The sequence below is a fragment of the Macrobrachium rosenbergii genome, chromosome 12 (assembly GCF_040412425.1).
Source record: "Macrobrachium rosenbergii isolate ZJJX-2024 chromosome 12, ASM4041242v1, whole genome shotgun sequence".
In the NCBI taxonomy this organism is placed as follows: Eukaryota; Metazoa; Arthropoda; class Malacostraca; order Decapoda; family Palaemonidae; genus Macrobrachium; species Macrobrachium rosenbergii.
Genome location: NC_089752.1, coordinates 72,339,754 through 72,356,091, shown reverse-complemented (window position 1 = coordinate 72,356,091; position 16,338 = coordinate 72,339,754). Strand labels below are relative to the sequence as shown.

Here is a 16,338-nt window from a genome sequence, read left to right as displayed (position 1 = left end):
AGATCATGTAACAATGATGCAAGGGAAGCCACACAGAGGCCTTTTAAGTCTGCTGTAAAAGTGCACTGGCAAATTTACTGCCTAGGTTATTGCTTGCGATGTATCGATATGACCTTTAATTCAATGGGAGTTTCATGTTTGCTGCCATGGATAGACCTAAAGGTGCTGTCACACGGACATTTGTCTATCATCATCTTGCATATTGGTGCCAGCAGTGGCGGTAAAAGTGAAATCGCCCAATTTCGTCATCCAACAGCTAAAGATCGGCAATTTTGCAAGAAAGAATAGCCTATCCAATACGTTCCCAGCCGACCAAAGTATATTTAACTGTAGTAGAGTGAAAGAATTTTAAACTAGTGCTATTATTCATGTTTTTACAATGCTTTAAGAACGAATTATGCTTTCAATTTCTATAGTTATAAAAAATCACTACGAGTATAGGCTACGGTTTTACAAACGAAATCTATGGAAATCTGATTGTTGTACAACAAAGTTTTCATTAATAAGCATATTTATGAAGTACTATACTACATTAAGTTCATTACTGGCTGTTCTTTGAAGTAAGAAAAGTGCTCTTTCACGATAGACAATCTTCATCATTAGCTGTACGGCATCACAGAACTCAATAAAAGAAAGAATCGTCTGTGTGAAATGAGACGATGTTTTAGAGAGAACTAAACAGCGTTCAGTGTCACCATACATAGGAGACTAAAGAACTGATGGAAAGAACTTGAAGTATGGAATTCAATTTATTGTACGATTCCGTTATGGGCAAGTATATAAGAATCAAACATAGGTCAAAGGAAAAATACTCAAATAATTCACATTTAGTGATACGTGCGGTTGACAATGTAGTTTTGAACATAAATAACGCTTTTGTTGATATAGAAATTGTTCACCGATACGATTATATATTTCTTGAGCGTGGGCCAAAGCTCCAAGAGAGACTGGCTGTGTTGTTTAGGCAACGTAAATAGTCTGTAGTGCAGACACCACCTAATATTCGATTTTGAAGAGTTTGTCTTCCACCGAAAAAAGCAACATTTCCTGGCATCAATGCCATGTTTTCACCGACCGACTTAGCATTTTAGGCTAATTCCTTAATAGCAGAAAAATTAAACGAAGGCTAATCTAGGCTAAACGTAGGCATATGCCCAGTGAATATTCCATATTTGAGATAGCCTGTCATCGAAGAGTAAGCTGTAAAAAGCTTGGTTAGTGCTCCCATCTAGTTTGTGAAATATTTTATTATTTTAGCCTTATTTTAAGCCCAATTTAATTCCAAAGAGGTCAGAATCGTTTTTTTATGGGAGATTTTATCGATTTAATTCTATTCAACAACCTTTCCCAGACCTAAAAAAAAATATATGGAAAAGCCTTTTATAACCCGCTGAACCGATGGTAAAAATCGCATCTAGATCTTCAACCATTTGGAAAACACTGTCTATACACCTTGGGAAAACACGTGGTCTGGCGCATGGTCCCCAAGATCTCTTTGGATCAACATGTTGAGCTACATGTCACTGGACTCGCAAGTGTGAAGCCGTCTTAAGACACGCAACAAAATTGAGGTCACCATAATTAATGCCGACAAAACACAAGATTCTTTTATCTTATAGTAAGGTCTCTGAAGACATTTTCGTGATTATTAACCAATTCATTTTTATTAACCCATTCCACGTTATAACGAAATTCAGATGTCGGCCGCCAGCGAAGTACGACTACTTTGGAGAGGTGTAAGATGAACTTGCCACAGGCTAAAAGCTATATAGCGAGTGCGACAAGCACTCGGCTCTGTTATTGCGAGTTGAGTGTTAACGAGACTAACGTTTCCCTCCCCTGACACCCGCTTTTCCGTGCCAGCTTCGATTCTTAACTTTTCTTGGTGACAGTTTGAACTTGTCAGTACCATTCATTGACGAGATGGTTTGGTTATCAATGCCTCCGGGTAAGTATGAATTATGGTTGATTGTTTACCTTATGATAGGCGCAGTCTAACCTAAATCTAAGGGTAGGCTTAAGCCTAGGACTTGTTGACCAGGTAAAAGTTGCCTAACCCGCAAAGTGAACAAACTCGGGCCTGAATTGACATTTTCTCTAGGGTTGTCAATTTTAAGATATATCGATGTGCAAGTGTTAGTTTAGCTCCAATGTATAGTTTTTCATTTTTAGCTTACTCAAAATTAGCCTAATATATTAATGGGCCGCCGTGTATTGGATGGCCTAGGCCTAGGAGCTTTTGTCTTAAGACTGAAAGCCCCGACCTTATCTTACTTCTATTATATGAATGGCCACCGTTTTATAGGCGTATGTGTAAGTAGTATTAGCAGGACTGGATAGGTATCTTAATACAGCTTTCTTGCAAGAAGAGAAGAGTAGTAACCCCAAAATTTGTGGCGTAACCTTTTATATCATAGGCTTAACAACAAATGTGACGCCAGTGTTAACCCTAAAAATGCAGGCAGGTTTGATGAAGAAGATTGTAAAAATTAATGGTATTTCTGAGTATTAGCTCCTCACGGATTGTATGGAGCCGTTCCACGAAATTAGGGAGCCATATGTTCAAGAAGGGATTGGCTAAGAAATCTGTTATAGAAATCTGTTATAAAAGGACCATACTAACCTAACCCAGTAGGCCATGTTACTTAGCCAGGGGGTCAAGGGAGCTCCACTCTTTTCCAAAAGTTCCCCTATAACGCTGCGCATACCGTAATCAGTTCTGAGGTTGGTAATTCTAAGCATCAGCTCTGAGCCTGTTTTTACCTTGCAAACAGGTTTTTTCTACACTTTAGAGCTTCTGATGCTGGCAGTGCATTTGTTTGTTGTCAGCCAAATGGAATGTCCCTTCGCCGTGTTTAGTACTGGCCCCGGGGGTGCCGGTCCCCGTATGTTAACAAGTTATTGTGCTTGCCAGACAGGATATGAACCGTTCCAAACAGATGTACCCGTGCTGTGTCTTGTGAAGATCACATATGGAAACCCTGTGTTGGGTGGACTTCAGGGGTTAATTACAGGTTAATTACATTCATGCGACAAAAACTGAAGGTAAATCCATAAGTAGCAACCAAAAAACTGTAGAAAAAGTCAAGTTAGAAGGAAATCGCCGCTGCCGAGCTACTACTTAGATCTACCCTGAGGTTAATTACAGTTGACCAACCGACAAAAGTGAACAGTAAATTCTTGAGAAGCAACCAGAATACTGTAGGAAAAGTCAGTTTCCAAGGTAATACCCAATGCAGAGCTAATATTTAGTTCTACCAAATTAAGGAGTAAAAATTAGGGAGGCCAACACTAGACCCTAGACTAACCTCTGATTAGTCAAGGCAGTTAGAATGCAGCTGGGCTGTTAGTAAATCTGATAGACGAAACTTCGGGCATGCTGTATTCTATGCCAGCTTTCAGAATCTGGCTGAAGAGACTTCAGGTGGAGCTGAGGTTGCTTCATAAATTGGTATTTCTAAGCAAGAGCTCTGCACGGACTAAGGCCACCTTGGAAATTAATGTTTCTTATACTTTATAGTTGCTGATGAGGGAGCTGGTGGTGTTTATTGTCTGTCAGTTATTATTAATGTCATATCTACCCACATGGTTGGGGACCCTTTGGGAATGCGGGATTTTGGAAACGCTGGGAGAAAGACCAGACTGCCATGTTTTTATGGAAAGTTCCACGCATACACAAGTCACCAGGGAGCCGTATGTTTAAGACGGGATTGGCTAAAGAAACTATTATAAAAGGAACTACTATACTAACCTAATGTACCCTAACTTAACCTAACCCAGCAGGCCGTGTTATTTAGTCGGGCTCCACCCTCCAGACCCCCCCGATTAAGGAAGCTCCACTTTTTACCAAAAGCTCCCCTGTAACACTGCGCATGCATGATAGCATTCCAGGATGGCTAGCGTACAACTTCTGAAGTTAATTACAGTCAATGGACAAAAAATAACGGTAAATTCTTGATAAGCAACCAAAATACTATAGGAAAAGTCAAGTTTAAAGGAAATACCCAACGTGGAGACAATGCTTAGTGCAACCCAAAGTTTCAGCAAATTAGTTTAGAGAATCCTTATAGTAACCGTACAGCTTCAAGAAGCATCTTGAGAATAAGGTGAAATGGGTTACCTGTAGATTGCCCATGTGGAGACGATTGATGATATTCAGTGAATTGTCAAGTCAGGCACTGATTACCCTACCAGTAAAGGCTATTATAAACATTAGGCTAATTCTAAACACAGTTCAACTTACACAAAAGTTGTGTAACTATCATTATTAACCAACTTACACAAAAGTTGTGTAACTATCATTATTAACCAACACACTCAAGTTAACAACACAAATGGGCAGCTGTGATACCACCATGAAAGCGACAATTTCTTATTAGTATAGCAAGCATATAGCAACTTTCTTGAAAACAAATTAATCAGAAAATGTGTAGTTAAATCTGTGGTAACTTAGGCCTAACATCAGTTGTTAGGAAGTATTGTACTGACCCCCAAATTAAGGCAAGGTTTCCTGAGAACACAGTAGAAGCTAAGGAGACCTAGGCTAGACCCTAGACCAACTCTTTCTTAACTAAGGCAGTTAGAATGCAGGTGATGAGATACACCGATGATTTTAATATGGCCTCTGTAATCAAGAAGTACTCTAGAATAAAAGTTATTCAATGTTCTAAAATAGCCAAAAAAAATCTCATGTATATTTGATCAGTCGACATCATTTTGTGGCTACTTATTGTTGTGGGCCAAAGTTTTGATTATGCAGAACTAGTTTAAGCTACCTATCAGAAACAGACTGAGTACTTCAAGGATAGGTTAGGCTGCTCATGGAATCTGGCTGAGGAGACTTCAAGAATAACAGTATTTGCTTCAGAAAGTTTCAGCAAATTAGTGTTGAGCATTCCTACAGAAATCTTAACAGTTGAAACAATCATCGTAAGAAGTGTGACACTTGGGATAACTGTGGATTGTACTTGGGAAGATAATTTTAGATTGCTCATTTAAAGATAATTGATGAAACTTTGAGTGAATTTTCCACAATCAGGCACAGGGATTCACTGTAATTACATCGCGGTAATTACATCGCATGGTAATTACATCTCATGCATTTTCACCGCATTAAAAATACATCGCAATATATCACATCGTCTGTAATTTCATCGTCTTGAATACATCGCAATATATCACATCGTCTGTAATTTCATTGTCTTAAATTTCTAAAGATTATAAATTTTTTTTTGTTTTATGCTTTTCATGATTGTCTTTATATTAACTACGAAAATTTTTATTATAAAAGGAAAAATAAATATTTAGTATTAATAGGGCTTTAAATAAGTTTTTAATTTTTTGTTCGGCCGAGAACTATTAGCTGTTTGACGCCAGTCTTATTTTAAATAGACGATAATTGCCCAGTAGATTCCCTCAATAAACTTTTTAAAGAAAATAGATGTATTTTACATATTATATATAGTTGCTTTTAGGTTTAAGCGCTGAATGGCCTTTGCTGCCCAGTGCTTACCTTTTGAGCCTAAATTTCATAAATTAATTCATTCAATTTAAGGAAAGAAAAAGAATGGAACATCCATTAAAAATTTTATTTTATTTATTTATATACTAATACATACAATGCAAAAACAAAAAGAAAATCTGACAAACGGTCTTCTTTGTACTCAAAACGACAAGTTATGAGCGATTCCTCTTAGATAATCCAATAGTTCGCAATTTTCAAAATCGTTGACTATTCTTTGAATTCTTAATGCTGTATCCTTATACTTCTTTTTTTTACGGGGAGGTTCCGCGCCTGCTATATATTGTTCCCTTATTGCTTCATTTCTCGCTTGCTCATCCTTCAAGGTTTCTAAAAATTTCAGATTCTAGGATGTGAAGCCCCAATTAATTCGCTGAATGAGCGATGCCACCCTTCACAGGCATTGTTTGTCTTAGAAGTACATAATTTAGCAGCATCGAAGCAATTCCAAAGAACATGATCAAAGCGAGGCGGTCGGCGTGATAACGACGGTTTGGCAGTCCAATCCATGTATCCTCAAAGTAATCTAAGACAGACTGGGCTTCTTCGGGAAAATCAGTATTGTCAGTTAAATGTTCAAAAGAGGTAACCACATCTGCGACAGGAACAAATGCAATGGCTGCTATCATACGCATTTTTAATGCGAATTCAGCATCACTCTCGTACAACTGTTGCAGGCCATTTGATTGTATAGATCGAAATAAAACATTGTGAGAAATGAAAAAAGCAACCTTGTTGATCTGAATTAGGAAAAGCTGCTTTAAATGCATTAATGGCTGCACGTTCAAAATCAGTCATAATTTTGCTTGGTGATAAGGTTGGCTCTAAACCTTTTAGTTCTGACAAAACCTTATTATAACTCTCCTCAGTTTTGTTGGCCATTAAAATAAACTGATGGCCATTAAAATAAAGACAAGAGGCAAAACGTCATCATTCACGATACCATGTATTGAGTAGAATTGATGAAATAAAGGTGGTGTTGTCTTAAACGTCCCATCTGCATACCAGTTGCTTGCACTGGATAATACCTGAAGATTTTTCCGAGTCGAAAATATAATAATCCTGTCTGATCCATCATCACTGTCAAACAGAAGAAATGGCTGATGTGAATGTGTTATCCTATATTTGGGGGGGATGCTTAACTCGAATAAACTAACTGGGTTTGCAGGAACTTGTGCTGCTACATATCTTGCATTTCGTATATTCCTTTTTAAGTACAGTGGTGCTGGTAGCTGACCTGCAACTGCTTGGGATACTCCTACATACGCTTGGGTTGCGATACAATGTGTCGTTTCTTGAGTTTTTATTGCTTTTTCTTTAGTTATGTTAATCACTTTGGCAGCTTCAACACGAGCAATATCTCCTGCATGATTGTGTTCTCCGAGTCGTTTTATAATGGATTCGTTATTTGTATGCACTCTTGCATGGCACTTTTTTGTATAAAATTGATCACATTTCCACATAGTTTTTTCGCCATTTGTTTTCTCTTTCACAAATAGATGACTATTGTCAATTAACTTTTTCTTATTCCTTTTGCTTACAACATACTCCAGAGGCATCTTGAAGGGTTTAGTCCGAGTTATTATCAAATGTTTTCTACTCAGAAGACAAATAATTTCTGTTTTAGGAAAAGTCAACAAGCTGGCTGTTTGCGAATAGTTATATAGTTAGATCCCATCAACAACTATTACAGTATTAAATTAGACGTTTATGTTTTATTGTTCATTTAGTTTTGGCTTTGAGCAGTTGACTTAGCTTGTGACAATGAGGCTGTTTGCGAATAGTTAGATAGTTAAATCCCATCAACAACTATTACAGTATTAAATTAGACGTTTATCTTTTATTGTTCATTTAGTTTTGGCTTTGAGCAGTGACTTAGCTTGTGACGATGAGGCTGTTTGCGAATAGTTAGATAGTTAGATCCCATCAACAACTATTACAGTATTAAATTAGACGTTTATCTTTTATTGTTCATTTAGTTTTGGCTTTGAGCAGTGACTTAGCTTGTGACGATGAGGCTGTTTGCGAATAGTTAGTTAGATCCCATCAACAACTATTACAGTATTAAATTAGACGTATGCTTTATGCTTTGAGCAGTTGACTTAGCTTGTGACGATGAAATTACAGACGATGTATTTATATTGCGGTGGCAATGCATGAGATGTAATTACCATGCGATGTAATTACCGCGATGAAATTACCGGACACCAGCACAGGATAGCAGGTAGGGTTATTGTAGACAGTAACTCTTAACTACACTTGCACAAGTTGTTGAATAACTTTAACATCTGTAATTCACTCAAGCAAATGATGGTAGTGGGCAGCTATGATGCCACTATGAAATATATTACTTTAATTAATTTTACAGTTAGGTCATGATAACTTGAAATCAGATTAACCAAAACTATATTTTATACCTAGGCCTGACATCAATTATTGTTTAGGTGCTAACTCCCAAAGTGCAGGTCAGCTTGACTAAGAAGATTGTAAAATTTAAGAAGACCTGGGCTAACCTATGCAAAGCTGGGTGAGGCTATGCCCATAATTTTAATACATCTTAAACAGCAGTTACTCTTGTCAGTTGCCATAAATTTTTGGCTACTTGTCGAGGTAGGCCTATCTGAGACCATGTTCAGCTATTTAGGCTCTCTCAGAAAAACACTGCATAGACTCCAAGATTAGTCTAGGCTAGCCTTTAGAATCTGAGGACTTCAAGAGGATCAGATTTTTCTTCATATTCAAATAGTTGTGAACTTTTTTTACAGTGATCTTTACACATGAAACAAATATCTTGAGAATACAGTAATATGAAATGGGTTATCTGTACATGGACCAGGTGAAGATAATTGATGGAACTTAAAGAGAATTATCCATAAATAGGGACTGACTACCAACTAATGCTGCTGTAGACAGCAACACTAAATGCAACTCAACTTCCACAGAAAGTTGAAGAACTTGATCATCATTAACAAACACGCGCTAATGACTGTAGTGGGCAACTATAATGCCACCATGAAAGATATCTTTACTTTAATTTTATAGCTAGATCTAGCTGGCAGGTTTTCCCTAATTTTTTTTTTTTTTTTTTTTTTTTTTTTTTTTTTTTTTTCTGTAGAGGTAGTGCCGTCAGTGCACCTCACATGGTACACTGTAGGCATTACTTGAAGTTTTTTGCAGCATACTTTTGGCCCCTAACTGCAACCTCTTTCATTCCTTTTACTGTACCTATGTTCATATTTTTCTACCATCTTACTGTCCAACCTCACCTATTAATTGTTTCAAGGAGCAGCCGCAAGGTTTTCCTCCTGTTACAGCTTTCAAAGTTCCTTTACTCTCAATTTGCATTTCATCATTGAATCATCTCATAGGTCCAGCAGTAGGCCTTCTGCCCAAATTCTGTATTCCAATTCCTAATTCTTTTTAGTTCAAGAAAAACCTTTTTGGTAATAATAGTAAGTTAAACTTACCTGTGTCAGCAACTTATCTTGCTGTGCATATTAACAGATCTTGATATACAACATTATTTTATCTCACACAGCACTTAGTTTCAAAGCCAACTGCTGTACAGTAATAATATGGTGATACTGGTAGAACAGTTTCTCAGGTTTGTCTTCCTCTAGTAATTAAGAAGACCACAGATGCAGGAAAATTGTCATATATATAAATAGTACTTTTTTTGTATTTCATTAATGATTAATGGTTTATTAATAATTCATGATTTTTCCATTTCAACAGCTGCAATGCAACTTTACAGTTTTGTTGAGTCCATATACAAAATATCACTCACAGTTGCAATTTCTGGGCCTAAAAATGTTCTTGTTCCATTGTTCAACTGTTTCATGCATTTTGTTTCAATATCTAGTGCTTAAGAAATTATGCCTTTTGATTATTATGAAACTATAGTGACTTCTTAATGGTTAAGGCCAGTCTAAAATTATCACTTCTAACCCATGATTAGCATTTACTATAAATACATTTTTGGGGATTGGAGTGGGCCTGGTCTTTGTTGATTTAAAAAGTGCTGAGAAAGCATATTGAAAATGATTGGAAAACTTTGAAAGATAAATTGGGCCTGACAGTAGGGGAGAGAGGGAGTTAATCCTTTTTTCTTCCCTAAACACATACCATCACCCTTTATGTTAGTCTTCTTCAGTGGGAGATGGAATCAGTCATTGAAATATGAGACAAAGTAGTTAACTAGTGATTGAAAGGCCCAATTGGCTGAATTCTCTAACTCGCCTGCTGTTGCCAGATTTACTGAAATTGACATTTTTAAACGAATTCAATCTTACAATATACAGAATTATACAAAGATTTAATCAAGAGTTCAGACTAATAATTCAGCCATATCATTAATCCAATAATAAACTTAGGGCACAGTCTTCAAGTGTGTAAAATTATGAATGGTTAGTCTTGGGTATCCAGAGGGTGGTAGTTCTCCAAGTTTATGGGCATTAATGGACACCTAAGAGCTGCAGTAACAGAAAAAACCCACATTGCACAGCTGCCAAAGACACCCTTAATGCACTTAATTGTTGATCATGAAACCATGAAACTACACTTCAGCTGTAAAGACTGGGGATTGAGTGACATACTGGCTGGGTGTTTACTGGTTTATTGGTGGTTCCTTACTGAGAGATGTACAGAATCTTCGAAGATGTTATTGACGCGTGCGAGCGGTAATGTAGCGTCTACACACAGACAGGTAAAACAGAGATAAAAGGTTCAGACATCTGTGTTTTTCGGCAGACAAACAGATGGTGATATCAAGAGACATGATTAACGTACAGTGATGAAACATACATCAGTGGAAAGGCCAGGAAATTTTACATATGGCCAACTGCTTGAGATTCAAGACAGATTAATGAATACAATGCAGTAGCCTAATATATGTGAAATAGAGAGACGTTTGGCATCTTCACAAACAGAAACACACATACAGTTTGATACAGAAGATTCGGTGGAACATTGAGTACATGATTAGAATGCTTGCATGGCAATTCAAGTAGTGGTGAGTGTACATAAATCTAGACAACAATGGTTAGGGAGAAACAGACGGAAATATTGTATGGTTGAAATCGCGTTCCTGTAGAGAAAGAAAACGAGACGGTTGCTTTGTCCTCTCCACTCCAATAGATGACGATTGACGAACACACACGTTTGGAAGAGACAGCATCAGGCTCTTACACAGCTGTAGGTGCTGTTATAGATGTAAATCACCAAACATTTGTAAATTAAACACTAGTTTAGTTAACATGAAAAACTCCGTTTGAAAGCAAGCTTGCATAGCCTATATGATACAGGTACCTCTTTCCAATTAAAGGCAGGACTGAGTGCAACAAATTATTTACCAAAGATAAACAGTTGCTAAGCACACTACAGAATTCACCTTGAAACTAAATTGATAACCCACAGATGGTTGAAGCTCTCTGTTGTTTGAAGGGATGGCGATGATGTCAGTTTCACTGAGGTTTTACAGGAGCTCTTGAAGGATAATGATTTTACTCAAGAATCCATTTCTAGGCTGAATCACCAAAAAAAATTAATATAACCATTGTGTATGCTAAAATGTTCTTTGAAGGTACAATAGTAGTGAAGTGTTCATCTTGGAGGTAACATTAAGAATGACCTTTCCCAAGGCTCTTTTGTTCACTTCTGCTTGGATCCAATAGTTTCAAACATCTAACTTACCTGGTAGTTATATATATAGCTTAAGTCCCTGACGTCACGGCAGAATTTCAAAAACTCGCGGCAATCGCCGATCGGTAGTCAGGTGAACCACCTGTGCGCCCTCTACCCAGGTACCTGGAACCATTCCAACTATTCCTCAGATCTTCCCTGCCGCTGTGTCGGTAACATCGATGGAATTTCGCTCGTAGCCTGTGTTTTTTTCTCAACTTATTTTGGTGAAGTACACTTTGGCTTGGCTTTCGCTTGTTCGCTTTTGGATTTTCTTATAACATATCTGACTTCGAGTGTGAAAATGTGTGTGTGGGGATGCAAGCGGCTTGCTAAAGTCTCCTTGGATCCCCACTTAGTATGTCTGAAGAACGGGAATGAAAGACCGGCTCAGAAGAGCCAAGAGTGCTGTTTCTCACTCTTCTTGATATAACCAGGAATAGTTAATTCTTTTCCCCTTGCTAACTATCCTATTGATCCTTCTCCGTAGTGGTAGTCTCTGAACCCCTACTGAAACAGGTAAGGACCCAATACTTAATGATTTGTTGGCTGCCATTCAGCCCCTGGCCCAACAGGTAAAATCCTCTCAGAAGACGGATAATATGTGATCGATAATAAGAGATCTAAAAATACAAGTGTTAATATGTTGTTAGTGCAAGTGCAGTGGAGGGTGCGACCGCTCGGTCCTGTTGTGCTCCTAGTCCTAGACCTCTTCCGAGCTCACCAACCCTGTGAGAAGGAAAGTCGACAGACGAAGGGAGGCAAGAGGCTTTAGCTACCGAGCAGTCGTCCCCTCGAGCGTACCTGTTGACGTTTCCCAGGACGCTCACCCTCGCCATAGGAAAGGCAAGGTTAAAGTGTTTTTTCATCCATTGGTTGCTGTACGTCAACCGGAGGAAGCTTTTGACCGATGTCGCACAGGCGGCCAGTTCTCAAGTAACCTCTAGGTTTGACAGGACAGCGAAAGTTAGAAGTATGGACGCCAGGACGTCGAGTGTCGAGAAGCTGGACGCCAGGACGTCGAGCATCGAGAGGCTGGGCGCCAGGGCGTCGGCGTCGAGAAGCTGGACGCCAGGGCGTCAGGCGAGAAGCTGGGCGCCAGGGCGTCAAGTGTCAAGAAGTTAGACGCCAGGGCGTCAGGCGTCATGAAGCTGGGCGCCAAGACATTAAGCTTCAAGAAAATGGACGCCAACACGCCAGGCGTCAAGAGACTGGACGCCAGGACGCCAGGCGTCAAGATGATATTTTGAAAGATGTCGCTACTTCCGTCTTCGGAAAATCGGAAGAAGAGAATGATAATATCTCGCATTCTCCTGTGAATCCTATTGTAGAGATTTCTGACGAAGACAATATAAAAGGCCATCAGCTTTTATCAGACTTGAAAAGGCTTATGAAGCTATTTTCGGAAATTTTTTCCAGAGAAATTTATCCTGACTGCTTCTCAGAATTTACTCTGGTGTAGGCATCTAAGAGGGCAACATTTACGAAGAATGGATACTTTCGAAGGAGAAACAATGAAAGACAGCCTTTGTTTTTTCCTCCAACCAAACTAGCTCAAGGTCTAGTGTTTAGTATCAAACTGGAGGATCGTTCGGCCTCGAAATACCTGCCCCTTCCCAGGAACCTTCTCGAATCTTGTTGACTCTTCTTGTCGAGTGGCCATGGGGAAAACGAAGTTGTTGGTCGATATCAGAATTGAACCACCCCCTCAAAAGAATTTGGAGATTTAGGAAGGAAGATGGAATTATTCAACACGACTGACACCGAAGAACTCATATATCTGATGTCGTGTATGGATAAAGGACTCGGAGATAGTTCCAATGAATCAACTGCACCTTTCTCAGCAGGAATCCTGAAGAAAAGGGCCCTTTTCATCTTTGGCCCAGAAAACCACGTAAGATTTAATATCTAAAACAGCAAGAAAAGTCCTACCTACGACTTTCATCGCTAAAAAGAGTAAGGCTGAGGTTCCTGTGTTTCAGGTATCTCAGCTCTTTAAATGGTCGGCCCTCCGATAGAGGTTCCTCTAGGGCGGGTAGATGAATGGCAAAGAGAAGAGGCTCTACACAGGGAAGAAGGAGGACCTGCCTTTCTTCTCCTGCAGACTGCGGTAGGAGCCAGACTGTCCAGCCTGAGTAGGCCCCCTCTGGTAACCAGACAATTCGACCTTTCTGCCAAATGCAACGACAGAACCAAGGCAAAGGTTTTACAGCAACAAGTGTCTATGATGTTGCAAAAGGAGACCAGACAGAGAGTTCAGGATGCGAATTCCCCAGGATTCTACATTCGGTTATTCCTGATCCCCAAATGCTTGGGGGGTTAGAGACCGGTGCTAGACGGGATTGCACTCAACTTTTTTGTGCAATAAACAAAGGTCGCTATGGAAACGACAAAATTGGTTCTAGCAGCGGTCAGACAGCATGACTGGATGGCCTCATTGGACCTCCAGAATGCGTATTTTCACATCCCCATGCACCTGAACTCCAAGAATTTTCTGAAGTTCGTCCACGGGAAAGGTTTTCTAGTTTCGGTCTCTCTGTTTTCGGCCTAAACAGACAGGGCTGACGTCTGGCTCTGGAGCCGAGACCTCTCAAGAGTAAGTTACCCAATATTGAGGGACGTCATGATAAGACTTCATAGACTACAGATTGTAGCCACTGGAGCAGCCCGGAGCTCTTCCCTTCCAGCCCCAAGGGTAGCTCTCCTACTAAGAACAAACGTAGACAGTTCTCTTCAGTTAGGATACCAGGCTGCAAGAGCGTGGCGGACACTGTGCTGCCTTCCGTACATCCTCCTCTTCCTCCTTCGGATTGGTACTCGTCTGCTGAACCCCCTCCACGGTCCATTATTGACGATGAGGAGGAAATAATTGCCGTAGTTGAGGCTTCCCCAGCCTGTCCCCAACAGCAGGAAGCCCCGCATATAACTTTAATACAAAATATGTAGCAGACTTTGTCTTCCCTGGTGCAAGAGTAACAACCAGGCAAAGAGAAGAAGGATATTAGACGTCCAACTAAAGCTTCTAGACGTCCAGAAGTTTAAAACGCTGAACGTAGTGAATGAAACTCTAGACGCTGGATGCAGTGGCGTCAAGCATCTAGGAGTGAAACACCATGACGACAAGCGTCAATGAACCCAAGACGTCAAGCGTCAAGGCATTGGACGTCAGGACGTCAGGCTTCAAGATATTGGAAGCCAAGACGTGGAGTTAGCTCAGGACGCAAGATGCACTGGCATCAAGCGTCTAACAAAGAATTAGGTCTACTGATAAACAGATAGAAATCTCAGCTGATCCCATCCCAAGAGGTTCTATACCTTAGGATGAAGATTCAGAGTCAGGATTTTCGGGCTTTTCCGTTTATTGCAAAGACAGGACAAGCTTTAAGAAAATTTCAGAACTTTATAAAGAGATAGTCATGCTTGGCAAAGGAATAGATGAGTCTGCTGGGAACCCTTTCCTCGCTGGAACGGTTTGTCTCATTTGAGAGGTTAATTCTATGCCCGTTACAGTTTCATCTAAATCGGAACTGGGACAAGGAAATAGAACTGGAGACCAAGTGCATCCCCATTTCGGAACCAATAAGACCGTATTTATAGTGGTGGAACGTCCCGTCAAGCTCCAGGAGGTCCCTTCTCTATATTAGAGGAACCCAGACCTAGTGTTGTTATCCGACGCGTCGGACTCAGTATGGGGAGCAACACGAGGGAAATAAAAAGTCTCGGGCTCCTGGACCAGAGAGCAGGAGAAGTTAAACATCAATTAGAAGGAACTAACTGCAATCCTTCTAGCTCTCAGGGAGTTCGAACACAGTGGGGAACAAGAGAGGTGCAGGTCAACACCGACAACACGGCAGCGTTGGCCTACATCAGCAAACAAGGGGGCACTCACTCCAGGTCTCTATACGAGACAACAAGAGAACCTCTTCTTTGGGCAAAGGAGGAGAATGTAAAACTAGTAACCCACTCTATCCAAGGGGAGAAAAAATGTGAGGGCGGACATTCTGAGCAGGAAATAAAGTCCTCTCAACAGAAAGAACGCTGCTTCAGGACTTTGGGGACGTCCTTGCATAGATCTTTTCGCCACAGCGCAAACGAAGAGGCTGGAAACTTACTGTTCTCCAGTACCAGATCCCGGGGCTATATACATAGACACGTTCCTGGTGGACTGGTCCAACTTGGACGTGTATGCATTTCCCTCTTTCAAGATAATACACAGGGTACTGAAAAAATTTGTGTCACATGAGAGGACCGGAATGACCCTTGTGGCCCCTTACTGAACGACAAGAGATTGGTTCACAGAGGTACTAGAATGGATGGTGGACATCCTGAGTAGCCTACCTCAGAGAGTAGATCTACTCAAACAACCCCACTTGGAAAAATATTACCAAAACCTACAAGCGCTACTAGTAACTGCCTTCAGACTATCGGAAAACTCACAAGAGCCAGAAGTTTTTCGAAGGAGACAGCTGGCGCTATCGCAAATCAAGGAGGTTATCCACCATTAAGGTATACCAATCCAAGTGGGAGGCATTTAGAGGATGGTGCAAGGACAACCATGTGTCCTCTTCCAATATTTCTGTAACCCAAATTTGTATATAAAGAACTCACCAGCATGGAACCTAGACGTGGTCCTGAGGTTCCTCATGGGGAGGAGGTTCGATCCCTTGCAGAGGATATCTTTAAAGGACCTCACCATCAAAACTATTTTCTTGGTCAATTTGGCATAGCGAAAAAGAGTTAGTGAGATACATGCTCTCAGCAAGAATATAGATTTTAGGCAAGGCAAGGCAATCTGCTCACTGCAACTAGGCTTCCTTGCAAAAAATGAATACTCGTCACAACCCTGGCGCAGAACGTTCGAGATTCCGAACCTAACGGAAATAACAAGGGAGGAGAGAGAGAGTCTTATTCCCGGTAAGGGCTCTAAGGCTCTGCCTGGATAGGACAAAGGACTTAAGAAGGAATTCAGAAGGGCTTTGGTGCTCAGTCAAAAAGCTCTCTGCATAGATGTCGAAGAATGCTCTGTTTTATTTTATCAGACAGTTGATAAAAGAAGCACATATGGAATGTAGAGAGATGGACTACAAGATTCTGAAAGTAAAGACGCATGAGGTCAGGGCAGTAGCAACCTCTGTAGC

The 16,338-nt window shown here is 40.2% G+C and overlaps 1 protein-coding gene across 5 annotated transcripts in view; it reads left to right on the top strand.

Annotated features, from left to right (window-relative positions):
- The first annotated feature begins 1,477 nt into the window (after nt 1–1,477).
- The window catches only part of LOC136843731 (protein argonaute-2-like), a 645,860-nt gene continuing 630,999 nt past the window's right edge, over nt 1,478–16,338 (top strand). The window contains exon 1 of one of the 5 annotated variants that reach the window (XM_067112367.1): nt 1,478–1,948. In XM_067112367.1, the coding sequence (XP_066968468.1) occupies nt 1,924–1,948 (25 nt within the window). In that variant the 5' untranslated portion in view covers nt 1,478–1,923. The remainder of the gene's footprint in view (nt 1,949–16,338) is intronic. The other 4 variants (XM_067112366.1, XM_067112365.1, XM_067112368.1 and 1 more) reach the window with 4 other exon arrangements.